The sequence below is a fragment of the Semicossyphus pulcher genome, unplaced genomic scaffold, assembly GCF_022749685.1.
Source record: "Semicossyphus pulcher isolate SPU_LCO1_2020_fin unplaced genomic scaffold, fSemPul1.0.p SCAF_25, whole genome shotgun sequence".
In the NCBI taxonomy this organism is placed as follows: domain Eukaryota; kingdom Metazoa; phylum Chordata; class Actinopteri; order Labriformes; family Labridae; genus Semicossyphus; species Semicossyphus pulcher.
The window spans coordinates 7,731,883-7,758,411 of NW_027211699.1; the positions used below are offsets into that span (position 1 = coordinate 7,731,883).

The 26,529-nt window shown below is 40.9% G+C and overlaps 2 protein-coding genes and 1 non-coding gene across 3 annotated transcripts in view; 1 reads left to right on the top strand and 2 right to left on the bottom strand.

The window, feature by feature from the left end:
• The window catches only part of bptf (bromodomain PHD finger transcription factor), a 28,803-nt gene extending 23,881 nt beyond the window's left edge, over positions 1 to 4,922 (bottom strand). The window contains exons 1-3 of the mRNA XM_069675790.1: positions 4,203 to 4,922; positions 1,956 to 2,778; positions 722 to 942 (exon numbers count right to left, since the gene is read on the bottom strand). Coding sequence (XP_069531891.1) covers positions 722 to 942; positions 1,956 to 2,778; positions 4,203 to 4,719 — 1,561 coding nt within the window. The 5' untranslated portion in view covers positions 4,720 to 4,922. The remainder of the gene's footprint in view (positions 1 to 721; positions 943 to 1,955; positions 2,779 to 4,202) is intronic.
• Positions 4,923 to 6,392: 1,470 nt separating this feature from the next.
• Positions 6,393 to 6,474, top strand: trnas-aga (transfer RNA serine (anticodon AGA)). The gene has a single exon. It is a non-coding gene; the product is annotated as a tRNA-Ser (tRNA).
• Positions 6,475 to 12,365: 5,891 nt separating this feature from the next.
• The window catches only part of grb2b (growth factor receptor-bound protein 2b), a 32,682-nt gene continuing 18,518 nt past the window's right edge, over positions 12,366 to 26,529 (bottom strand). Inside the window, exons 3-6 of the mRNA XM_069675916.1 lie at positions 23,957 to 24,054; positions 17,377 to 17,499; positions 16,573 to 16,741; positions 12,366 to 14,530 (exon numbers count right to left, since the gene is read on the bottom strand). Coding sequence (XP_069532017.1) covers positions 14,345 to 14,530; positions 16,573 to 16,741; positions 17,377 to 17,499; positions 23,957 to 24,054 — 576 coding nt within the window. The 3' untranslated portion in view covers positions 12,366 to 14,344. The remainder of the gene's footprint in view (positions 14,531 to 16,572; positions 16,742 to 17,376; positions 17,500 to 23,956; positions 24,055 to 26,529) is intronic.

A 26,529-nucleotide genomic window follows, 5' to 3' on the forward strand; every position in this document is an offset into this window, starting at 1 on the left:
AGATGGATGACTACAGATACAACTTTAAAAAGAAGTGAAAATCCAAAGAAAAAGAAACAAACTCGACGCTGAAAAGGAAAGCGACCGTCAGCCAGGAAAATCAAGAGTTACAACCGGAGCCAACCGTGGACGTCACACATGCAACACTGTCTGGTTATCTGGGAAGGGTGCTCCTGCAATTACTGTTTATCGGCATAGGTGCCGCCAAAGACAACGCTACTGCTCTTTCAGCCCAGTAGGGTCAGAAAACACTGATTGTTTCTGCCTTTTATGCATTTATTCAGAGAGAGAGAGGACAGTGGATAGTGTGGGAAACAGGAAGAGAAAGTTGGGATGACACGTGGCAAGTGGCCGAGGGTAGGAGCTGCATCGAGGACTGTAGCCTCTGTGCATGGGATGCTGGATTTAACCACTGGGCTCAACCGGCGCTCCAGAAAACACTGATTTTTAACATCAAACTGATTTATCCAGTTTGTTTATATTCAGCCTTAAAATTTGTGATAGAAAACTTCAGTTTGACGAATGAACCATCTGGTTTCTCAAGGCTTTCTTCATTATCAAGACACTACTCAAACTGGCAGCATTATTTAAATATATATCCTGATAACAAGGATACTGATCAATATGGAAAAAACTTGTGATCATATATTTTATCAAATTCTCGAGCCCTACTTCAAACATATTTCCCTTTGGCTAAATTTAGACCACATGAAATCCGTACCGTTGACAGCAGTGAGGTAGGCTTTATTGTTAGAGCGGGCCTTGTTGGTCAGGTCCTCTGTGACGTCCATGTGAGCCCGCACTTCCTCCTTCATCTCCTCCAGGGTGGCGTGGAGGTCCATCTCCCAGTACTCCTTATCCAGGCACGCCATGAGCTCCTCCAGCTGCGCCTTGGAGCTGTAGTACCAGATCTTCTTCTTCTCGTGCTCCCCGTCCTCCTCGCTGGGGAGGAAACACGACACAGGTTCTTAGGTATGGTTACGGACTAATACAAGTGGGATAAATCAGAGCATTGAATGGCAAAAACTCATTTATGTTACCTTATAACATAATATTACTTTTCGGGTGAACAGTTTGTGAGATTTTGTTCGTTCTTTGGGTTGTAAAACACAAACTCTGCACTCCGTTGAGAGTTTAGGGAGAATGCACAACAAGCTAGCTGAATACTTTTGTTTTTCTGTGCTCGAGTTAGATACATACAGAATGATATCAGCCATGTGTAAAGGAAAATGCATCATATGAAAGCACACTACAAGGCTCAATCAGACAGAGAGATGAATTCAGCCTCTTATTTGTCAAATCTACACTGTGACGGGGGCAAAAAGGCAACTAGGAGAATCATCAGCAGCAGGAGAGAAACAGAGAGGGCTTAGACTGCATGACTTTTCTATAATCTCCAGTCAAAGAAACGCCAGGTGATTCTTCCGGTAACTTCCAGTTTGATTCTCCAGAAGATACCAGCCTATCAGACTAGAAAGAGGGTCAGAGAAACACTGCTTCTTAATCTAAAACTACTTTATTTTGTGTTTTTACCGGTTATAGATACTACATCCTTTTGTTTTGTTTTGATGAGGAGGGAAAAAAAACTTGTGAAGATGAATCCTGAATAATTTATAACCGAAAAACAAGCTTAGCTTCTAGAGAGAGGTTGAGCTAACACGGCATTACCTTTCAGGGACACTGTATTCACTGGCAGCGGTTTCAAATATGATTTTGAAGATAATTTGGGGGCATATTTCACCTTTAACTGAAGGTGACACCTGAGCAGATCAGATTCTGAAAATGACCCGTTTAAACCTTCACCTGCGTCTTTTTATCCTGGTAACATGTCCAGATACAGATTATATAACCAGGTGTAAATGAGGTCTTTGTGACTGCAAAGATGGCCAAGTTACACTTGAGATGTGTTTTCAAATGGTTAAATTAAATGTAGTCGTAGAGGAGCCTTAACTTACACAATAATCCTTCTGTTTAGGAACCAGTATTTCCTCTGGTGACGGTCATATCCAATGGGCTCCTGGCGGATGTAGGGTCTGTTCTTCTGCGCCTCCGACACACAGTCTGTGACACCGGGCACCTTATGTGCCACACAAATCTCACACTGCCACTCATCCTCTGGAACTTCCTCCAGGGCAGGTTTCACACACTCCAGGTGGTAGACCGCTGAGCATGTCTCGCAGCAGAGCAGGTCACCGAGGCGGTGACACACGCGGCAGTGGTCGTCGTACTGCATGCTGCCGTCAGACATCAGCTCCTCTCGGGCGATGTTGGTGGTTAAAAACTGGTCCACCAAAAACTGTAGCACCTTTATCTTACTTTCAAGTGGACTGTACGGATACTCATCCGTCTCTTGATACGGGAGGACATGATGGTACTCCCGGTCGCTCTCACAGTACGCACGCAACACCTCAGGCCACGCCATGCCGTCAATAAAGTACAGAGTGGAGTTGACGCTGTCCTTGAGGTCTGCAGGGCCAAAGGTAGTGTTGGAGGAGTCCTCCTCACGCAGGATAACCTTCAAAAGGGAAATATGGGTCTCAGCTATTAAAGTGCACTGCTCCTGGCCTACCAGTGCTGCGCAGAAGTCCTCAAAGCGGAAGGGGGAGAGACGCAGAACCGTGCTGAAGTTCCTTAGCACCTCGTAGATGGAGGTGGCATTGAGCAGCTCCTCATTAGTCACCAGGAGGTCCTCAGAGGTGTTCGGAAGTAAAAGAGGAGGAATCTCCTTCTCCTCCAGAATGGGAGTGCGAGGTCGGGGAGCCCGTACTTTTTTCTTACCTGTATGAAACACAAATTATATTAGTACACCATAATAAGCCCCCTTTGATCCAGCAGAGGAAAAATAACTGATAATTAATGTTTGAAAAGTACGGAAGCCCTTAGCCGACATGCATCAATACATTTTATTTACTCTGGATAACAAAGCTTATTTTCTCATGATAACGGGATCATTTTCCAGCAAGCTAGAAAACAAAACAACAGGCTGGTCACTGTGATATTACAGACCAGGACATGCCATGCTGTCATTACCCACACTAATGAGGCAAGTTAAGCCTGTTTCTATCTCATGATAACGTGTGATAAATAAGTCGAGATCTCGAGAAAACGGCCAGAAATTACTTGTTATCTCAGGAAAACAGAGTAAATAAAATGTATGGATGCATGTCCACTAAGGGCTTCCGTAGAAAGGACAGAGAGCCCCATGTCTATAAACTATCACATTACAAATATTGAGGTATCAAGACAAATACTCATGAATATAATCTAGCTTTTCTATAGCCAATATTTATTATATGGTTGTAATTGAGTTTTTGTAACCATTTAATAACCCAAAATGTGGAGAAGATACACAGTAAAGTCTGGTTTCAAGCTGCTAACTACTACTAACGTGTGGGTGTGCTACTTTGACAGTGCCGGCTGAACACATGGCTAGTGTCATTAGCTAAATGAGGCTGCTGCATCCTCCTGCATCTAGGAAAACATTAGCTGTCAAGCTGGCTAATACTGTAAACGTTTACTCACCCCATATTTTGACCCCCATGTTTTTGTGCTGAGTTTTAAAAAACAGTATCTGTCATCTATTTTAATCAGTTTTGAAATGATGAATTGTAGGGTTAGCTAAATTTGAAAGCTGGCAAAGATTAGAAAGTCAGGCATGCTAGCGAAGCTAGGTTAGTTAGCTAGCTGTTTTTTTATAAGCTTCAATTATGAATTAAAAAAAAGTTAAGTTAAAAAAAGCAGTGAGTATTTTGAGAAGCTATAAAAGCGTAAACTTAACGTACTGTTAAATAACCAACACTGACTTAACGAGAACAGTAAACAGAATGCCTCCTCAAGCTAACATTAGCACGCTAGCAGCTGCTATTCACTTATGTGCAACTGGATATGTGGATTTAGAGGGAATGGCAGTCATTTTTGAAATAACTGAGAATTATTCTGAAAGGCTTCCTTTAAAATGTGTTGACGGACGGTGACGATGTCAAGGTAAGCTCGCGGTACAGCCACCGTTGAATACACCTGCAGTAGCATTAATGACTGCGGCCTGTGTTCATACAGTCTCCATTTTGAACAATAACCTTACTGCTTCCTACGCTGATCAAAAACTATAATCAGCAGCACCAGCAGCATTTCGTGATGCATTTTCCAAGTCATGTAGTGCATGATGAAACACTGTAGCTACCATTTCATGAGTGTTTATTTACCCGGAGTGCTGGCGTGTGTGCTCTGACTCCGAAAGCTACTCTCTGTACAGTAGCTCGCATCATCCTCCTCCTCCTCCTCCTCCCCGTCCAGCACATCATCTTCCAGGCAATCAGAGTCCTCTTTGAGGGCCTCATCTTCTTCAGACTGAGGTTCCTCCTCAATAAACTCGTCCTCCTCAGACCTCAGGCTGACAGCATCGTCGTCCTCGTCACTCTCGTGGTCATCGTACACCACTGTTTTGGACGCAGCCGTCCGCCTTCCTCCACGACCCCCTCTACCTCCTCTGCCACCGCCGCCACCTCTGCCTCGTCCCCTTCCCCGTGTTGACGTGACGGATCCCCGTTTCCTCTTTCTGGAGGGCTTGGTGGTCTCCCTTGTGGGGCTCTCTGCGTCCTCATCCCCGCTGTCCCTCGGCCTGGGCTTCAGATTCCTCCTTGGCCGCAATCCCCGGGCCGTAGCTGGGGAAGGCTCCTCGGCTTGTAGCGGTTTGGGCGGCCTGCCCCTCTTCCCTCTCATGATAAGCGAAACCTATTATTTTACTGTCCCAATTTTTGCGTTTATCTAGCCTACACAGACGCGTGCAAAAACGGCACCCCAACAAAGCTGGACCTGTGGGGATTCAGACGGTGTATTATCCCCGAGAAGCCCTGGTGTCTTTTCGTGTGCGAAAGCTCAAAACGTTAGCCCGGCGTCCCGTTTGGGTTCGCCTAGAGCCGCCATTTTTCTTCTCCTCTGCCTCTCTGGTTGAACAAACAGCAGGCTCGCACTAGAGGAGTCACGTGGTTACACTGTTTCCAGCTCAGAGGCAACAATGAGTGAAATATTACTCACAGTTAGTTTCATATTTTAAGTCACACAGTTTTTCCTCATTGAAGGAAGTGTGCGGGTTTTAATCTCAATGAGTATGAAGCGGGAAACATGGTTTATGCAGCATTATGCATGTAGATGTTTACGGGATATAATGTTAGAAAATACCTCAATTATGCTGTTTGTTTAATTCAAAAAAAGAACAATAATTGAAGCTATTTCCTATCTTGCACGTAAGATAGACTGTATTGATCTCCCAAAGGGCAAAATTCACTTGTTACAACAGCTCAAAGGAAAGGACAAGATAAAACAAGTGATAGATTAAAATGTGCAAGACAAAAAACACAATAATAATATCAATAATAAATATATACACTATGTACACCTTTCACTTATGTTTATGGTTAACTTTTTGTACAAAAACAGTTCACATATATATTGATAATAATTATGCTTTTCTCCTTGCGCATGGGTGTGCACAAAAATGTGTTTTTGAATATACGAGTATGCACGTGTACCCATGTGCTAGTGTGCACATGTGTAGACTATATTTGTGGTACCTGTCGTTTTCTATATTGGAAATATGTATCCTCTGACTTAAAAATTGATATTAAACATTTATGTCCTATGCACTGATATCTATGTAATTACTATTACTTTTTTCTATCTATCTGTGTCTTCTCTTTTTCTATTTGTATTAATTTGATTGCTATTGTTACTATTATTGCTAATATTGTCTTTCTTGTTATGTCCTTCCTTAAAATACTAATACAATTTTCAAGTCAAAAACACACATGTGTAGCATGTTGAATGCACATATTGAAATAGCTGTAAAACTGATTAAGGAAATGATTCATGCAATAGTGAAGCATTTCCTACTTATAATCAAGGAAATGGGTAACAAAGCTGACTACCTGTTTCTCACACTCCAATACAAACAACAACTAGTCATTCTTAATGTTCATTAGTCTGTTACATGTTTTAGATGTTAAAAAAATCAGCAAGGTAAGTCCAGCTTTCACATACAGTGTAGTAACAATGTTATTACGTCCCTGTACAGAATTAAATCTAAAATGAAAAAACACTCATACCTGCTTCGTGTGTTACCTTGTGTATTAATTCAGACAGAATGGTTTTAATAATGTTTATTTTATTCCAAGCGATTTTAATCGTTGGTGCATGTATAAAAATACAATGTTGCACGTGCAATTTGCAAATAATAATTAAGTTGTAGTTTTCTCTCCTCAATATTGCATCCTCTATTATTGTAAAGACTACACAGTTAAATATTATCATTATTAGTGAGAATTTCATATAATATTTAATGCATTGTGTTATAAATTTGAGATTAAATAGGTTGTGTACAACATCATCTTTCAACGGTTGTCGTGGCCGAGTGGTTAAGGCGATGGACTAGAAATCCATTGGGGTCTCCCCGCGCAGGTTCGAATCCTGCCGACAACGCATGACTCTTTTTTAGGTTCACATTTATTCATTATTTAGTGTTAATAATATTCCCCTTTAATGTCAGCATGTTCACAATTATTACCTGCGATCGAAATGTTGTCTTCGTTGTAACTCAGCAACATAGGAAGCGGCTAAAGCAATGCTTAATGTCTGGTAACCACCAATCGTTTTAATGTAATACAACAGCGCCCCCTACCGCCAAGCTACCCCGCATTGCTCAGGATTTTATTACTAACCAATTTAGACATCATATAAATATCAGGAAATGTGATAACCACTGAATTTGTTTGGCAACATTTTGGGTGTCTAATTCAGCATGTTAATCTGGGATTATACCATTTAAAAAACTGACAAAACAAATATATCCACGTTTCTCCAGGTAGTGCTGAGATTAGCAAGTAGGTGGCAGTAATACACAATAAATGGCTGTTAAGAAAGCGCGGGTCAGATCAAGTCAGCATAAATACACTTGAGGATTGATCCAAAAAAAGATATAATTACAGATGCAGGAGCTTTCCAACACATAAATTATTTCTACAACATTCTGCAAGCTGAACAAGATAAGATCTGTGGCAAACCCATCATCATCATTTCATCAGTAATTGATATTAATAATTGCCTTGATATAAAATAATTACAGGCCAACATATGCATAATTTAATTTCAGTTCCACATAAAGATATTTACAATTCACTTCTTACTTAGCAAAATGTTAATTCTTTATATCAATAGTTAATTTCTTAATAGTGGAAATGTAGCTATTGTAACTTAAATACAACAAGGACAACTAGAATTCATGCATGTATAATAATAATAATTCATTTATAGATATTTATAATTCAGTTTTAACATCTTATGATTCCAAGTCATATCCGTAATGTAATCTATCTTGTTGTATTTTTTAATAATATAGTAATTTTAAAAACGGTATTGCTCAATCGACCACCTTTCCTGTCCATTTCTTACCAATCAAATTGAATCCTCAGCTCCGAGCTTCCATTTTTGCCAATCAAAGCAGACCACCTCTCCATTTCTTACCAATCAGGAAAATTCCTCAGCTTAAACTCCCGCCCCCCACTGATTCGACCAGTCAGAGGGCTGTTGCTATGTAGGCAGTGGCGGCAAAGTGCCTGTCCATTTCTTACCAATCAAATGGAACCCTCTGCAGCCAGCTTCCATTTTTACCCAATCAAAATAAACCTCCGCTCCATTTCTTACCAATCAGAAAAACTAAACAGCTTCAAATCCCGCCCCGTCACGGTCCTCCAATTAGATGGCTGTTGCTATGCTAGTAATGGAAAAGAAGACAAGTAAATTTAAAGTTAATCATATTTACGGTCTAGTTTACTAGAGGAAATCGTGTGTATATTGGTTCATTGGCTTATTCACCCACTGGTTTACGTGGTAGTCCATTGTGTTAGCTAAAAACACACTTTTCTGATGTGATTTATGAACGTTAACGTTAGCCACAACACCGGCAACTCTCGTGCATTAGCTGGTCATATGACCATTTACCTTAATTCAGTTATTTTCCCGCGATTTTACAGTGTAGTTAACTGTGCTAGGTAAGAAGTTAAGGATGTTATGTAAACGTTATGTGTACAGCAGTTCACTGAATACATTAATGCTGTCCATAGTTTTGTAGCTGTGAATGAAATAAACGTTAGACAAGTACAATAGTCCTGATAGTTGTACTGTAGTATTTTGTCTGCTTTCTCTAGCGAATAATAATGATCACTTTATTAATACGCCTAATTAAAGCCCAATTTAGCCTGATTCTTCAAAGTTACAATCGTAATTAATTGTAGATTCGACTTAGTAATTGTCACTTCAGCAATTTAATGGTAATTACCTTTAATTCTGCCATGATATATTATGTTAAAAATTCTGGTGGCTGGGCAAAGATAAGGCCTTAAACTCATCTTTTTTAATACCAGGTTAGCACCTTATGCGACCCTGAAAGCACCAGCAGGGAGTGGAGTGGAAAGTCTCAACCTTTGCATGCCAGATAAATGCACACGCTCGTACAGCCGAAACAAAATGATCTGATAACTCCAACACATATCAGCCTCCTACACAGAGACACAGATTGTTTCCCTGGGTACAAAACACAGTGAGGGTTAAACTTCACCTCAGCGGCTGCCCACTCAGGTGAAATCATTAACACCAGAAAACATGGGCAGAAAATATGTCAGAGGCCGCTTTAACTTTTGAATATTTAGTTTATTCAGTTTTATAATACAAAATGAACAGCTTTAAATGTTTTAATCTGACATAATATGAATAAAAGTCTATACCAATTTATATTGAGACAATTAGATGTTAAAGATCCTCCACCCTTTCTACATAGGAGCAAGTCACTCATACTTTAGACAACAAATAATGTAGCTGTAGTTGTTTTGTGTCTCTTTATAACCATTTAAAGTTTGTTGTAGATGTTTTGCATCTGTTTGTAGCCATTTTGTGTCCCTCGAGGTGTGTTTAGATGAAACGGGAAGCTCATTTTTGCCACAAATACTTTTTCTCAATGCTGACACAGCGTCTTTGTGTCTCTACTTTCAGTTTGGTCGTTAGCACTGTAAGAGGTTGATTTACATCTCTGTAGTTGTTTTTCGTGTGTCTGTAGTCGTTCTGAGTCTCTCAGCGGTCCTTTTCCTTGTCTTTGTAGTTGTTTTGCATCTTTGTGATCAGTTTGACTCCCTTTGCAGCCATCTTACATCTCCTTGAAATTGTGTTTTGTCTCTTTGTAGTCACCTTCCATGTCATTAATCTCTCAATAGTTGTCTTTGTAGTTGTTTGGAGTTTCTTTGGGGTTATTTTCTGTCTTCGTAGTTGTTTTGCATCTCTGTTAAAATGCTGTCTCCTTGTAGTCACCTTTTATCTTGTTGTTTTTTGCGGTCATTTTGCATCTCTTTGTAGATGTTTTTCCTTCGTTGTAGTCACCTTGTATTTCTTTGGTTTTCATGTCTTCGTAGGCGTTTTCATCAGTAGTTGTGTTTTACATCATTGCCGTTGTTAAACGCCTCTTTGTGGTCATTCTGCTTTTCTGTGCAGATATTTTCAATCTTGTTTGATCACGTCTTTGATCCCATTTCACGTCTTGTTGTAGTCGTTGATCGACGTAACAATTTTCCAACACTGACTGAATAAAGAGGCTTCCATAATCCATCCATGATAATGGGGGCATCGGGGGTGGCACTGGCTACCCCCTGGAATCTGATTGGTCACCATTCTGGTCCTGCCCATGGAAGCAGTGATTGGTCTTGGTTGTTTACATCCCCACATGGAGTAAGAGATAAAGTCCCAACATGATATAAAGCTGACAAAAAGATGTTAGATGCTACTGCAAATGCATTTCCAAAGAAAACGTTGGCAGGACACTTTCATTTCTCTTTGTTAGCTCAAATTGTGTCCGTCAGTAAAATACAACAACCACGATGCCGATGGACTCACACAAACAGGTCACGAGTTCACATGCTGATAATAATCTTCTCAGCTCTGCACGAAATGCTCTCCTCACTTTCAAATCCTCAAATCATCTTAAAACACCCAAACACAGCAGAGAGCAGCTTTTAATACTGTCGCAGCTTTTGTCCACTTCTATAGCAGCACCATATGGCAAACAGAAGAGTCCAAAACCCCCTGGGGCAGTTTATTCTATCGCTTCCTAAATCATGGAGACTTACTTTTTTTATATAGATTTCCATACATAGTGCACCTTAGATGTCCTTTTTGATTTATCTGAACAGATGCCAGTGCTACCAGTGGTCAACAGAGACCAATGTGACATTACTACTAAATGAAATACGATGAATAGAAGCCGCCTGATATCTTTCATAGCTAGAATCCACTCCAGATGAGAGGGCCAGAAAGAGGACAAGAGACACTGACGTAACAGCGTCTGCTTGAGGCACTCGGCGACAAAAATGGAGGCAGAGAGGCGCCACATTGAAGCGAAGAGCTAAAGTGGTACCCTGAGTGCTAAAAGTCAAAATGTGGAGCAGACGGTGCACCAGACCGTGGCTAACGTGATGTTAAAGATCTCACTGAGCTGCATGCAGAGAGAGTTGCATGCAGAGCACCCCAGGCTCCTCTTCAAGAAATAGAATCATCAGCTTCCTCTTCATCGCTTCTGCAGCTCAACTGACACATGCAAATCATGTGCAGTTTGCAGAGGACGAGAGACACTTCGGATGGGTTACATGATGAAATGTGGTCTGATGTGTCGTGTAGGTGTTTAGCTGAAAAAACAGTGACTGAGTCTCTGCCTCTGCTCTGGTTTCTGGAGGAATTCCCTTTAGGTGGCGGGTGAAGATGCTAATTCTGCAGTCTGCAGACAAGCCATCTTAAGGCTTATACATGGATGGTTAAATACACTGCCAGAATAACCCTGGCCGTATCATTAACTGTGCCTGGGTGGGAAAGACCATCTAGGGACTAATCTCTTCAGCTGTTTATTACAAGTTAGCATTCAGTTTTGTTGTGTTTGCCTTTTGACTCCTGTTTCAGTGGCACATAAAGCCTGTTTTGTTTTATAAAAAGAAAAGGCTCCGCTCTTTTTGCAACACTCATCTCTCCTTTTTGTTTCAAGGTTAAAGCCAGTGAACGCAGCTCTCAAGTCCTGCTTTTCTGAGTCGCCAACATAAATAGAACCATTGTGCACAGACGAAAAACAATCTGTGCTTTCTACGGCGTTGACAAGCAACACAGATTCTGCCAGAATTCAAAGCCAGCCTGTTAGTCACTGTGATGGATTACTTATCACATGCAAGTTACAAGTCTGCAGGCTGATTATCATACCGCGCTGAGGCATTCCAAAACCACATGCTGCAGAGAAAGTGTGAAGATGCGTAAATGAAACTTTAAAAAAAAGAAGAGAAATGAAAAAAATACACAAGTTAGAGTGTGTTATGTAAAATAAGAAGTGACACACATCCGATAAAGGAAAAGTTTATGAGCAATTAAACAGCCCAACCATGTGGATTTGGCGCTATGCTAACATTAGCTCATGTTAGCTAATTTAAATAAACCTAATGCCGTGGAAACACCGAGTTTCCTGCCGACGTCATGGCAATATTCTTGCTCTTACTCAGGGTTTGACGTTAACTAAGGCCACTGATGACGGCTCCTCCAGACTGTGAGCCTTCACCATCATCATCACCATGATTCCACGCGCGAGCTGAATCGGAAGTACTGAGGGGGGGGCGTAGCAGAGACACTCATACAGAAAATGTATAAAAATGTCAAACTATTCTTTTGAATTTTAAACCTCAAATACACACCCACACTAAGAAAACAGTAGTTATGACAACCGTTCCAACAATGACTGCACTGCTCCTTTGGTGGAGAATCTGCAGCCTGCTTGACATGAACGAGAGAGTTAAACAGGGTTCTTACACCATTTTTAAAATAAAACTTTTTAATAAAAGCTTTTTAAGACCTCAGCAAATATAATTCGAGACTCCAAAAAACAACGAAACAATTTCTTTGATAGAAAATAGAATTTAGTCCTACTTTTGAAAACAATTTAAGTTTTGTTCTGTGCTTTTTTTAACCAATGAAGCATTTTAATGACGATTTACTTCAAAGATTAGCGAGGTTGCTTTCAGCAGGCTAATTGTAAACGTTTCCATGTGCACAGTGATGTGACTGCAGCAAATATTGTCGGACAGCAAAACTATTTACATCGAACAACTTAGACTGCTTCTACACTCTTTGTTGCGGTAATGTTAGGGCACTGTGTGACAATTTCCCGATCAGCCTTAAACGCACCATACACACAGCAGAGTTACGGTCAATTTATGACCTTTCAAGACTTTTCAAGGAGCTGCAGGAACCCTGTTAAAGTCTCCTCAAACATAAACCACAAAAAAAAAAGATTCTCGTTTTTTAATAATTGCATTTTATTAATTGAAAAAACAAAAAAACAAATGCAAATAAAAAAGAGCAAAAACAAAACAGTATCATTAGGTAAGACAAGGCAAGAGACACTTAAATAAGAAGAGTTCCATGTTGGTGAGGATAAAGGTGAAGGCGGGGTGATGTAGGAAAGGTGGGGTTGGGGGGGGGGGCATTGTCGGATGGGACAGGTTGGATTATGTACACTGTTTCTCACTGCAGGACTGGCAGGCCCCTTAAAGGGAGGGGGGCTCAAAGTAGCAGGTCGGAGACACTGAAACACCAGAGAGAAAGGCACTATCCAGAGAGAACAAGAAAACAGAGAGTGAAAAAAATAGACACAAACACGGTAAACAGACACACACGCACACCGACCGACTGGACCAGAAATCAAAACGTCAAAAAAGTGCTTGACCACACGCCACATTGGACACAAACAAAAGGAAAACTTTGACATAATTAACGCTGATCTCTCGACTTTTAGCATAAAAGACAATCTCTCAGTTTTCTGAACTGTTAATCTGTGCCAGCTGCAGATCTGCACCGGTGATTACACAATGTGATTATCCAAACTCAGCCTCGCTGCTACGTGCAGGTATAACAAGGAGGAGAGCGTCTGCGTATGCATGCATGTAATGACTGTTTGTGAATATGCATGTTAACTACCTGTACATATCCTCATACACCATTCTCTTTATAAATGAATATCGACAACATCACGTATTCAGCATGTCTTTTTTAAAAATCCCTTGCATGGTTGTGTAGTTCAGTTCTCCGACCTTGCTTCCCTCATGTTAATGTCTGTGGACTCAGTCAGCTACATTCACTGCCCAAGTAAAATGGCTGCAATAAATACATTGGCTTTGAAAAGGTGGCTGACCTTTATACAGGGCTCCGTAATACAACAGCTCTTGCAGCATTCATGGCTCTACTTGCTGGTCAACATTAGCTTCTCGACAGCTTTAGTTTCTTCTCAGAGAACTAACTACTTTCCTTGCATCATTGACAAGAGAAACCTCTTCAAATGGAACTTATGACCCCTTAAATTTCATGCTGTTTTTATCTGAGAGCCCTCAGATAGACTCAGAAGAACAAAAACTGACAATTCAGCACATTCTAGAGCTACTAGGTCTTATCCAGACTAACAAAAGATTGAACATAATTTACAAATGGAAAAAAATACAATTTGTGATGAGAGGTAAAACAGACAAACACATACAAATATATAATATATATTCTTAAAAATGGATTCTCTCTATAGTTGATTTATTTATACAGCCGGTGGCTGATGTACACTGCTCACGTGCCAATGATCTTAGACATGGAAACTTGTTGTACTGTAGATTGCATCATTTTTTCTCTCTCTTCTTTTTTGTACATTTTTTAAAACCATTTCTTCTTTTTTATGTTTTTTACCGTTTTTTTTTCTTTAAAACAGAGTTAGGATTTATCGGTAGGCATTTCATTTAGGTGATTAAAACAACATGCGGCAAAGAAAGAAAAAATAAACACAAAAGAAAAAGGCAGAATGTTAAGAAGTTAAGGAGAAGACAGAAGCAGCTGTGGGAGCGGTAGAATCATTTGGTTATCTTCACGGTTGGTTGCACTACTCTTTAGTTTCTCTGCGTTTAGATTTCCCTCAAAGACAGTTCAATCCTTGCCGAGGCGCTCACTGGGGAGGTGAACATGCTCAGCGCAAGTAAGAGTTGATTTTGCTCAGCTGCCACCCACACAGCGACGCCTACGACAGCTCTACTCCTGCTTTATCTCTCTCTTTCGGTTGTTTGCGTTCTTCCTGTCTGCTCCTGTTATCGTGGGATGGCGTAGAGGGGTGGAGTGGTGGTTTTTTGGGGGGTTGGATGGGGGCTGATGAGATCAAGAACGATGAAGATGATGATGGTGGTGTTGATGGTTGCTGTTGTGGTTGTTGTTGTTGTTGTTGTTGTTGTTGTTTAAATGGTCTGACTGTTTACATGTTCCGATTGACAGGCGTGACGTAGTTGCGGGGGAACATGCCCGTTTGGCCGTGGCAGCCTCCTTTCCACCAGTTGGGATCAGAGTTGTCCAAAACTTGGATGAAGTCGCCGCGTCGGAAGCCCAGCTCTCCTTCCTCCTGCGGGTCGAAGTCAAAGAGCGCCTGCACGTATGTGGGATGCTGTGCAATCAGAAGGAGGGAGAGACGCGTTAGACGGGGTGGTATACGGTTATGACAACATGAAAACACACAAATATTCATAAGAGGGCTGGTGATATCTAAGCAAGGCTATATGTTTCTATTTTCTAAGTCATTCTAGGAAAACTGTTATAGTAGAAAAGATTAAAAAAACAACTTTTTGAAAAAAAACCCCATTTTTTTAATGCCATGAGAACAGCGTCGTTTGTATTCATATTTATCACAGCCTCAGTTACACTGAGCACTAAAACAGCACTTTATGTGCATTCAGAGCAAAAGAAATAAAGTTAGCTAACATCAAAATGTAATCTTTTAGTGTGCATCATTATTTAAAATCCATACAGTGTTTTTAAAGAGACAGTAACAAAGAGTATAGATATTTTTACATCTATAATTCACACTGATTTTTTTGTAAACATTGCTGCAATATTCTGATGTTAAACGCAGTAAAGATATATATTTACTTTTATGACAGTAATTCTCCAACATAAATACTTCAAACTGTTATAAGACTAATACAATATATGAAATGTGTAAGATCAAAATGTGAGAAACAATGTATTTCAGTGCTTTCCGTCAATGTGTGCTGTATCCCCATCCTCTCTCTGACTCCCTCGCTATCTGTAACAAATGTTCACTCTCTATGTCTCTCCTACCCTCCACCTGTCTTACCTGCACTTCCTCTCATCTCTTTATGTTCTGGATGGTTCTGGTCTCACTCTCTCTCTCTGTCCTCTTTCCTCCCTGCAGCTGTCCCTCAGACCTGCAGGCTACCAGCTTCACTCTAGCTCCCTACCTCCTGCTACCGACGTCCGGACTCACATAAACACCGTTGTAAATTAGAAGTTTTTAAAATAAAGTACGAGAAATCCAAACGCTCGTCTTTGCTGTCTTTACCTTAGGTTTCATACAGAGGCGCAAAGTTAGCAATGCAACCTGTTAACAGCGTTTTCCTGTGTGTTTAAATGCTGATATCTTAAATGAAGTAATAACATTGATAACACACAGTTGACGGACGGCTGTGGCTTACAGGTGGAGTGGATCACCCTGGTGGTTAAATCCACAGCGCAGACTGTCTACATGCTGACGTTTCTACACCCCTACCCAACTTGGGTGTGTGAATGCTTGGCACATCAGTGCCCAGTGGCCTTGCATGACACTACGTCAGAGTATAATTGTGTATATTAAAGGGTGAATGTGACATGTAGCAGACATGTAGAAGACCAGAAAGGTGCACTGTAAGTTAGGTCCATTTACCATTTAAATCATTGCTAAATATCTGGATTGTGTCACTAAGAAGTTTGTTCAAATGTGCACATTCATGGCATTTTTTCCCCCTTTTATTGCGTACACCTCTTCAGTCACTCAGAAAATATAGATTGAGTTATTTATATCAGTCGGGGTTTTTTGTGTTGTAGTGTCGAATATAGTACAATTATCAGAGCATGTTGTTTAATGATGCGTTCTCTTTCTGTGTTAGATCAGGGGTGCATGTAAAAGACACTTTGTGTATTCAAATGAATTCCAAGAACAGCACAGATGATTTCACACATTACCTCGCTCCCTGCTACCCACAATACCACCGTCACCCCCCGCCCTCGTACCCACAGACACACATGAAATATACCTACTATATATAGCATTCTGCACTTTTAGAACACGTCTGTAACCATCAGAAATCATAGTCACAGACTAAACAGTTTAATGAAAGAGAAACTTTTAGACACTAGATGTTTCTGCAGAAACATGGCAAGTTTGTTCACACGTGGTCAAAGGTGACAACCAACCAACATGCTCTTTGAGGGTGTGCAGTGTTGAGAACTTCCCCTCATGTGGTCTAGATCACAGGGTCTATATGAGCAGGTTTAGAAAGTTTAAAAGGTACATCTGTATATTATGTATTGAAATAAAAAACAGGTTAGCTTCTTAAAAGTTTTTTTAACCAACTTATTGTGTAAAGAAAGTCGCTGAGATTTTAGGCCTGGTTCCAGAGTGCGTTCTGCCTCAGGGATGTCACTTCTTACCTGGGGGACCTGCTCTATGTCTCGCAGGAAGATCTGCTGATTGCGGGAGACTGAGGTGGAGCGGTGGTAGTCCACCAGCTCGTTGAGGGAGTTAAACTTCACCACCCATAGGAAATACTTTCCAGCTCCGTCACGAAGAACCTTGAAGTGCTGGACGTCATTTCCAAACCTGCACAAGGTCACAAAGAGAACGTGTAAGAGGAGGGGAAAATTAAAAAGTACATCTATTGTTCATTTGAAGGTAGATCTAAACAAATGAAGATGAAACTCAGACATGAACCTCTCTTATCATGAGGCGTGTCTGTGGCAGACTGTAAAGTGTTAGTCAGCCAGTGCTCAATGTCGGTCTGTTGCTGGCACGACTGAATCATTTGACTAAGTGGCATGGGGACAGTCCAGACAGTAATTAAGATCCATGTCTGACTGTTAACTTTACATGTAACCTGCCGTGAACTCATGAGTCTTAGGGAAGATCTGAAGTGGGGGAGTCAGATAAGAGGAAATGAGTCTTGTGCGTGTCAGCTAAAACAGGAAGTGAAGCTACTCATGGAGCCAACGTCCACACAGCACAACGGATGGGAGCTGGAGAAACACCAGAGGGCAGCAGCGAGACTTCACTAGAATAAGGAAGAGGCTGCGGTGATGACTCAGATATACCAAGTATGGAAACTTATGAACCTGCGCGGCTGTGGGAGAACGGTGCACTGATGTAAGGATAAAGTTAAACTGTATTTATAGCAGACAGTGTGAGTGTGAATCATGGTTTTTTTGCCCTGAGTGGTGCGTTGGTGAGGTGCTGCTTACTTCACAGAGAGGGAGAAGTCTCCGGGTGCACTCTCGCTCTCTCTGATGAGGAAGGCTCCGTCGTGCCTCTGTTTGTTGAGCATCTCCTCTGCTTTGGCCCGGGGAATCTTCCCGAAGAACCACCTGGGGGAAGAAGAAAACAGACTCGAGTTAGAATTGCAACCCCTTACTTCCTGAGTCCACAGCCCAAACCTAATCTCCACACTCACAGTCATTAAGGCTTGTTCTCGCTAAGTGCACGAGACTTCTGGGCGTACAAACTCTCAAATTGTGAAGAACAAAAGGGCTCTGATCAAGACTTTTCCCTTCTTAAATTGGATCCTTTCCATTAATACGTATATGTGCAGACTTTCCTGTTCTCCGCAAAATGTACACAACCCAAGCATGGACAGTGTAGGTGTGTGACAGCATCTGGCAGCTCGCTGTGGTGGTTAAGAGTGAGGGAAGAAATGGATACAGCGTAGTATCATGATATTTTAGACGGCAATATTGTACGAAAAAACACAGACCTTACACTTCTACTTTATATAGAACGTATCAGGGAAATACTGCAAACACAAATCTATCCCTTTGGCACGAGAATTATAAAAACAATTGCTTTATCGCATTCATCACCTCACTACTGCCATAGCATCCCTTATGGCACATCCTCCAAAATCCTCAATAAACTGCAACACATCCAAACCTCAGCTGCCCGTCTGCTCACCCACTCTCACACCACAGACCATATCACCCCGGTCCTTCAACACCTCCCCTTGCTCCCCATTCAATATAGAATCCAGGTCAAAATCCTTCTCTTCACCTACAAGGGCCCTCCACAACCTAGCCCCCTCCTTCCTCACTGACCTCCTTCACCAACACACTTCCCACGTGTAACCTCAGATCCGCCAACGCCAACCTCCTCACCCCTCTCACCCGATCAAGCACCGGATTGTTTTAACATGTAAAGTGTCTCTGAGTACCTTTTAAAGCGCTTTATGAACAAAATGTATTATTATTATTTTACTTCACTAGATTGTGCTGAGAGTTTTCAGACAAAGTCTTGACATTTAATCATTTTTCATTTATCAGTGTAATAGTTTACTTTCAGTTGATGAAGCGGCAGAACTTTTTTTGTACAAGTTCCTTCCCATACCTGTAAATCTATCTGCATCATTTTCCTGCACTAAAGGTGATTGAAGTAGTGAGATCAGCTGACTTAAAACGTGATCTTATAAAACATATGTTAAGAAAGTTTTCATTGGGGACATCATTTGCACGTAAAAAGTAATTAAACTAAGTCAATATTGTCAATACTGCACTAACATGTTGTTGTGTACTTTGGTAACATTACAATGCCAGGTTTCCTGTGATTCACACCCCTAGCTGTGGTTGTTTATGGCTTTTTTTTTTTTTTTTAAGGGTTAGTTTTAATTTTACAGGAAAATATCTGAACAGGATTCACACGGTGGCTTTCCTGACGTTATATCGTTTCCTAAAATGTTTAAACGCAAAAATGAAACGACCACAAACACATACTGGGAGTGCAACTTTGTTTCTTTTAAAAGTAAGCGTTGTTTTTATGTCACCATAGTGTGTGCCATTTCTCCTTTTCACACTATTTCAAGCCCACCATGAACTCACAATGGCACACAGACAGTTACATTTCCTTTTTTGTTTTATGTTTTTAGAATGGAGCGTTTTTAATCTTAAAAGAGAAGGAGGTTGTTCTTTAAATAAAGATGTAACATTTTACGTTTTTTATTCTATTTAACTTTTCTTAATTCCCAACAGACAAAGACTAGACTAATGAATCTGCTAAACAACCTCCAAAAAAAAATCACATAGTTAGATTTTTTAATAAACACAATGTTGAAAAGAACATTCATTACATACTTTAACTCTCCTAAATTCACTCAAGCCTGTTAAGTTGAAGCTTTTAATAAAATACATATTTCTGTGCTAAATGATCAAAGGGCTACTTACACAGATTAGCTCTTTGTTTTAATTCACATCCTAACACCCTTACTTGTGAATGTAATAACGGCCCGATAAAGCAAAACATCCCTGAGCAGCGTTAAAGCACTGCAACTGCTTCATGTGTTGAAGGGGGGGTACACCTCCCACTTCTACAAAGACATTTATATTCACACCTTTGAGCAATTTAGAGCTGAAGTTAAGCTAAACTGTGAGTCTGTGGGCTGAGGAAGGAAGCTACATGGACTATGTGTGAACAGGCAGGCATCACACCTTCTTCAGGCCGACTGCAGACACAAAAGTGTGGCGGCCGTGCTAACCACTGACCCACTGAGCAACAATGAATTGACAATGAACTCCTTTATAGGCAGAATTACATATAATTTAGCATTTACTCCGAGTGGTCTTTGGACTACACAGAGAGCACGCCCTGACACAGACAAGAGAAACAACACAGAACGTACACTCAAGGAAGTAAGGACAAAGTTAAACAAGCTTTGGTCATTCCTATAAAGCTGCACTGTTAGTCCATGTAGCAGGAAGTAAATTAATCATTATCTAATCATAGTGGCTTAAAATTATTTATTTATTTTTCTGAAAACGTGCACTTGGGAGCATCTGTAGTTTAACATTTCTAAATTGAAAAGCAGTAAAAAAACAATTTGAGAATTTAAGTTTCAAGTACTTTTAAGTGGCGTACATGTATTTTTAGTAGCATACATGTTATTAATATATCACCATGAAAAAGCACTGACAAAGGGAATAAGTGCGAGCACTCATGATGGATCGAGAGAGGGGGAGACAAAGCGAGCGAAAGCTTTTTACTCGTGTAAATAATTAAAAAGTACAGTCAGCCAAAAGATGACATCTTGGCTCCTTTACACGAAGGTGAAAATCAATAATGAAATGGCTAACTCTTGATCCGCTTAGCATCTGTGGCAGCAAAACAAGCAGGCACCGAGTCTCTCTTCCCTGTTGATAAAAGTGATAGCAGAGCAATGAATGGAGCTGATTAAATAACAGCAGGAGAACAACTGGCATTACACATACCTACACCTCAACCTCTCCAAGGCATTCATGCCACTCCTTTTCCTAGTAGTCCCGCATAGCTGAGCCACAACAACACGTTACTGTTGAGTAAAGGATCTGTGTACAAACAGAAAGCACTCAGACGTAGCGCAGAGTCGTACTCTATTGTGCTCTCCTGGAAAGCACAGCTGTGGCTGCATGTCTGCTGTGCTGTGTGGGTGCCTGGTGCTTTCAGATGGCACTTCATTGTCACCACAACGGGGGACAAAAGCAAACTCCAGCCGCTTCATCGTCCAGTCACCACAGTCTCTTGTCTGTTGCTGGGCAGTGTCGTTTTATCCAATCAGAATATTAACAGTTAATCTTAAAGTGCATTGTAAGATGTACTGTAAAGTCTACACAGAAGCAAGATGTCTGACATTCTGCAACACACAGGTCTGACTCAAGTTATACTCAACAGAATGCCGGTTAAAGAAAGAATCCAGTTAAAAAATGTTGATATCATCCCAGGATGTGGTAACGCTTCACAGCAGCGCCCATCAAGGCGAGCAACATGAGACATTAGACAAGCCCTCACAATCACTGCTGGCTATTTCACAATAAAAGCATTACTTGGAAAAGCAGGTACTGGAAGTGTTGAGTTCCCATTTACTGCTTACAAATTAACATGCACACAAACGGCAACCGCTTTTTATAAGTGCATGCAAACATGTTAACCGTCATTCTGGTGACTTTATTTTATGGCACAGTCCTTCCTGCTCTCTTTGATGTGGTGGATGAGTGGCAGACAGTGTTGATGAGAAGTTGATAATAAGGTCACGGTTGGTTTGAGTGGAAAAATGTACCCTATAAAAGCGCAACAGGCAGGGACACCTGATCGTGTAAATCTGTCATGAAGTCAGCAATGACTTTTGACTTAAAATTGAACGGGACGCAGATTTTTTTTTACCCCACATGATTACCATTTGTAACCGTTTAATGCGACCCTTGTGACAGGCCTCTCAGCTGGTTTTTAAGGGCTGTCGCTGTCCTGACATTGTGCTTTGCTGTGCTGCTTTCAAACCGTTTCTGGTACAGTGTGGTCGGAGTATCTTTGTTTTGAGTTGTGGGACTTAAGGATTTATATTTTTGATGTTGTCCTTTATGTATCCGTTTTGTCTTCATTCCTGCTGCAGATCAAATTTCCTTTGGGATATTAATTAAGTTGAAGTTGAGCAACTCACTGTGCAACACAATTGTCTTGTATCTTTTTTATTGCTTTATTTCCTTTCTTTTATCTTAGTTATTTTATTTCTATTTATTGTCTCTACTTCTTCTGCTTTGTCCCCTTGGTCTTGTGTCTGGCCGTGTTGTGTGGCTTCTCCTGTTGCCTTTGGGTTTTGTGCTGTGCTGGTTTTATGATTTGCTTTGTCAAAGCACTTTGTAAGCTCTTGTTATTATAGGTGCTCTATAAATAAAGTTATTATTCTCTCAATCTGCAACTACCTTTGTTTAAGATAGCTGGAAAACTAACTCGTGCTGCGGCGGTTTGGTTGTTGCCACAGATTTTAGAGTAGACGGTTTGCTCAATTTCAGCGGCGGCAATATGTAACCACTTCTAGACAACTGAGCAGACTCATAGGGAACACACACCCACCTTTACTAGCATTGCGCATGCAGCCATGACGAAATTGTACCTTGAATTGTAAATTTCAAAGAATTTGCTTTCAAAAATTGTGAGATTGGAACAACTCCAAGGGTTAGGAACCTTTACAGGAGAAAAGGGTTTTCATTTTCAGGGTTTGGAATCCGCAGATAAACTAAGCATATACTGTTTTTTTTCTGTTTTCTCTGTTTATATTTTATCTTCACTTTGCTTTTTTTAATAACTTGCCTTCCTGTTTCAGAAGATATCTCTCCTCTTACTGTGAAATAAACTAATCTGGGTTAAGAGAAGCAATGGCACTCTGTACTATAATAACCTTAATCAAAGTTAAATCGCCTTAAAACATTAGTTCAAATCCTCCCAGCTGCAGTGCGGAGTTTAACAATTTCGTATTGGCATATTTAGACAATATAAATATGTTTTCATAAAGAAATGGCAATTTATTTGACAGAATGATGCTTCTGGAAAACAAACACACGCCTAACATAAAGAGATTTAAAAATATATACTTTGCAAAATATATACTTTGCAAGAATGTGTTCAAAACAGCCCCGAAAACCTCTTTTATAGTGATAATAATACAAAATAATAATAAGAGGTTCAGTATTGCAGATGCAGGAGGTGCAGCTAAACATTGATTCCGCATAACCATAAAAAAGACAGTACACACTCGAGTATTGTTGCTACCGATACAATGTCCTCCTGCCTGTAAAAAAAGGTACATCTGATAGCAACGGAGCCGTGATGCCATAAGGTCAATATTCAATTAAGGGTAAGAGGCCTGGAGGACGTTAATAAAGAGAGAGCTAATCTGGCACTGAACGCAGGTCCAGGGGTAATGTCCTCCAAGGATCCTGCCAGGCGCTCTCTAAAGTGGTTTCAACACACCCACGCACACTTGGGAAAGGTATCCCATACAATCAAGTCTCATAAGAGTAAACAGGACACTTCAAGCCTATTCAACCTGAGCAGCCGCTGACAGGTAATATGCTCACAGTACAGACACAGAGGAAGAAGGGAAAGTCGCTGAATGCCACATCTGGCATTTACGTCACATAACGTTGGTTTGAAATATTTTCAGCTTAGTTCCCTCTAAATCTTTTATGAAGAGGAACAAAACATTTACTAAACATTGCATCTTTAGGCGCACTGGCTTCATGCAGCTGCTAATCTCTCCCCACAAAAAAGCACAAAGCCGTGGGAGGTGTAAAAACATGTAAACATACACTTCCTGACATAAAATGTGTTTCATCAAACCAAAATTTGGTTGTTTTTTTTTACTTATTATATTATTATTATTAGTACCATAAAATTCTGTGTATAAGACACTTTTTTTCATCTAAAAAGTGGGCTGCGTCTTGTATACTGGTGAGACCAATATACAAGTATAAAATGCAGAGAGAGGTATGTTATTGTGTTGATGGCGATGTCTCGTTAAGTGGTGACGTCACATCCCTGCATTCAACTGTTTCCGGGTCTAGGCCGCTTTACAATATGCCTGCGTGCTGTTTTAAGCGAAGAAAACCAAATTTATTGTTGCCAACGCTTCGTCACACCGTTGCAGCCGCCATCCTCACAACAATCAGCGTTACAGTAGGCTGCCAGCTACCGCTACCTGCAGCGCCGGGAGCTAGAAGGATTGCAAACTCGACACGGCGAAAACAGATGGTAGGCTGAAATTTGTGTGTTTTGAATGCATTTCAAATGAAAATAAATTCACATGGGATAGCCCCAAAAACAGACAGCATCTTATATTCCGGTGCAACATATATTCAGGATTTTACGGTAATTATTTTGGGAATTTTGCATAACTTTTTATAACTTAAAACTTTAAAACCATCCCAAGTAGCCTGGCAGTTTTCTTTGTATTCAAAGGGATGCTAGTACCCCATTTGAGAAACACTCACACACACAGTTGGCATTAGACAAACAGGAATGCATAATACTTACGGATGGGCTTTCATCTCTATGTAATTCTTGGGGATGAAGCCGTCTTTTCCATTTAGCTCTGCCTTGTACCAGTTCTGATCACACTCTTCATTTAATACCTGGTGTTGAGAAAAAAAGGAGAGAGAGAGGAATCGTTTAGACTTGGTGCCACATAAAATGTCAACAATGGAGGCAACTAACCGCCTATATTTAGCTTTAAGCCATTTCCTTTAATTTCCTGTGACTTCAGAAGGCGCATGTACTGCATGTCAGATAACTGCTTGGTAAATATTAGGAAAGAAGTTGCACTAGAGAAGAGCAAATACAATTTAAAAACACTTTAAAGACAAAGTTTAATTAGTAGTGGAACACATAATGTGACGCTGGCACTGAGGTGCAGGTCACACACAGACAGCTGTTAGGGCATTCATGTCTCACAAAGTGTGATATACAACCAGACCAACACACCTGCAGTGAGCCAATGTGTGTCAGACTCAATATGTGTGTGTAATCTTTGTGTGCGTGTGCCGATGAGACAGATTAACCTTCGTGCTGCAGCAGCTGATTAATCTTTTAAATCAGGTGCCCATGAGTGTTGTTCCGTTCCTTTCTTTTAGCGTAAAATACATGTGAAGTCCTTATTGCACTTCTGCATTTCAACATCTTCAAGTGTATTTCAGAGGAAAAGCTGAGCAACAGTTCTCCGTTATGTCATCCCCATTTCAATGATGTTGTTTAAAGAAGTCTAAGCTCATTTGAGATTCTAGGAGGAAAAGGACGCAATAGAAATGTCACAGAACCAAGCTGTCACTTCTTAAGAGGAGCTTAAAGTAAAGCAGCAGGACCGGCATTAGACTCGCCCCTCTCATGCAGAAATCCCGAACCGAGGAATGACTCAGTTTTACTCTGAAATTTACTTGAGTCAACTTTGCTAAAAGCAATTTCTTTCACAGTCTTTGATCACTGCTCATTTGAATAATTCATAGAAGAAGAAAGAACATTTTGGCTCAGGCAGGCACGCAGTCCTTAATAAAGCATCACTGGAGAGAGATAGCATCAGACAAAATCCCCGCTCACAATCCTCCGCGCATATTAGATACAAACATTTTTCATTGTCCCTATTTTTTCTTAATCACTATTTTTCTCTGACTCCTTCCTCCTCACCCCATAAATTCATAATTTCCCACTGACCCAGCCCGTGACAGCTGTTCAATTGGCCCCCACATAGTGCGAGTGGCCTGGGTCTACTTGCTCCAGTGAGCCTGCAGAATGCCAGCTGTCACTGGCCTCCCCCAGCTGCTAACCCCGCACAAGACCAGCATTACAGGATCAGGGAGTGGCCTTGGACCAACAACACGAGTAGGTTAAAGTCAAGAGTGGGGGAGTAGGTGTGTATAGATGTGCATGTGTAACAAAGTGGACTCGCATATCGTCTGTGTTAGAGTAAAGGGTGGAACCAGACCGTGTGATTGTGTTTATGTCAGTCAAAGTGGCGTTTTCAAACTGCCTCATCTTCCGAGCAGTATGTTTACACACCAAACCGACCTTTAACAACTAGTGTCTACAAACGCTTACTGACCCAGCACCTTACAGCCAGCTGAATGCACACATCCAGTTATTTGCTCTCATTTGATTGGCATTGCCAGCTTGGGGTCTACTGGGTCCATCCATCCATCCATCCATTATCTATACCGCTTATCCTGTTCGGGGTCACGGGGGGGCTGGAGCCTATCCCAGCTGTCATTGGGGGAGAGGCGGGGTTACACCTGGACTGATCACTAGTCAATCACAGGGATGACACATAGAGACAGACAACGTTTCACACTCACTCTCACACCTACGGGCAAGAGTCACAAATGAACGTAACGAGCATGTCTTTGGACTGTGGGAGGAAACTGGAGAACCTGAGGGAAGGAGAACATGCAAACTCCACACAGAAGGACCCACTACTTATGAACCAGGATTTGAACCAGGACCCCTCAAGCTGTGCAGCGACAGCGCTAACCACTGCACCACCATGCAGCCCCCATGCTAACATACTCACAATAAAAAATGCTAGCTAAGAAAAACAGTATAACATGCTAGCAGCCCTATGCAGCTATGATGAGACACAGTGGTGCTTGGGCTAAAATCAGCATGCTAACCTTCTCACAATAATAATGCTAGCAAGTTAATGTTTGGCAGATCTAGAGAAGGGTTTCTACGACGAGGAAATAAACTTGTGCAAACACCAGTGTCATGATTACATCAGACATTTAACAGTTACAGCTAAACTGTAGATGCTGGTGTATCTGTCCGCTCATCTTGTTATCCGCCAGAACTCATAAAGTAGAGGCGGAATGAAAAATGTAAGCCAATATTATTGGCCAATATCTGCCTATTAAAAATACAGTATGTATCTGTATTGCTGTACATGTTTGCAGAGTCATATCAGTTCAAAGTAGGTGCATAATCTATTTTGGTCTATTCTGACCACCATGTCAGTAATCGTTGAATGTTCCCATTTAAAATCTGTATCTGTTGCAAAAATCCCTTAAAGGTCGGGCTCTTCAAATAAGTACATTTCCTAAGGGGCTGAACATTTGCTCTAAATT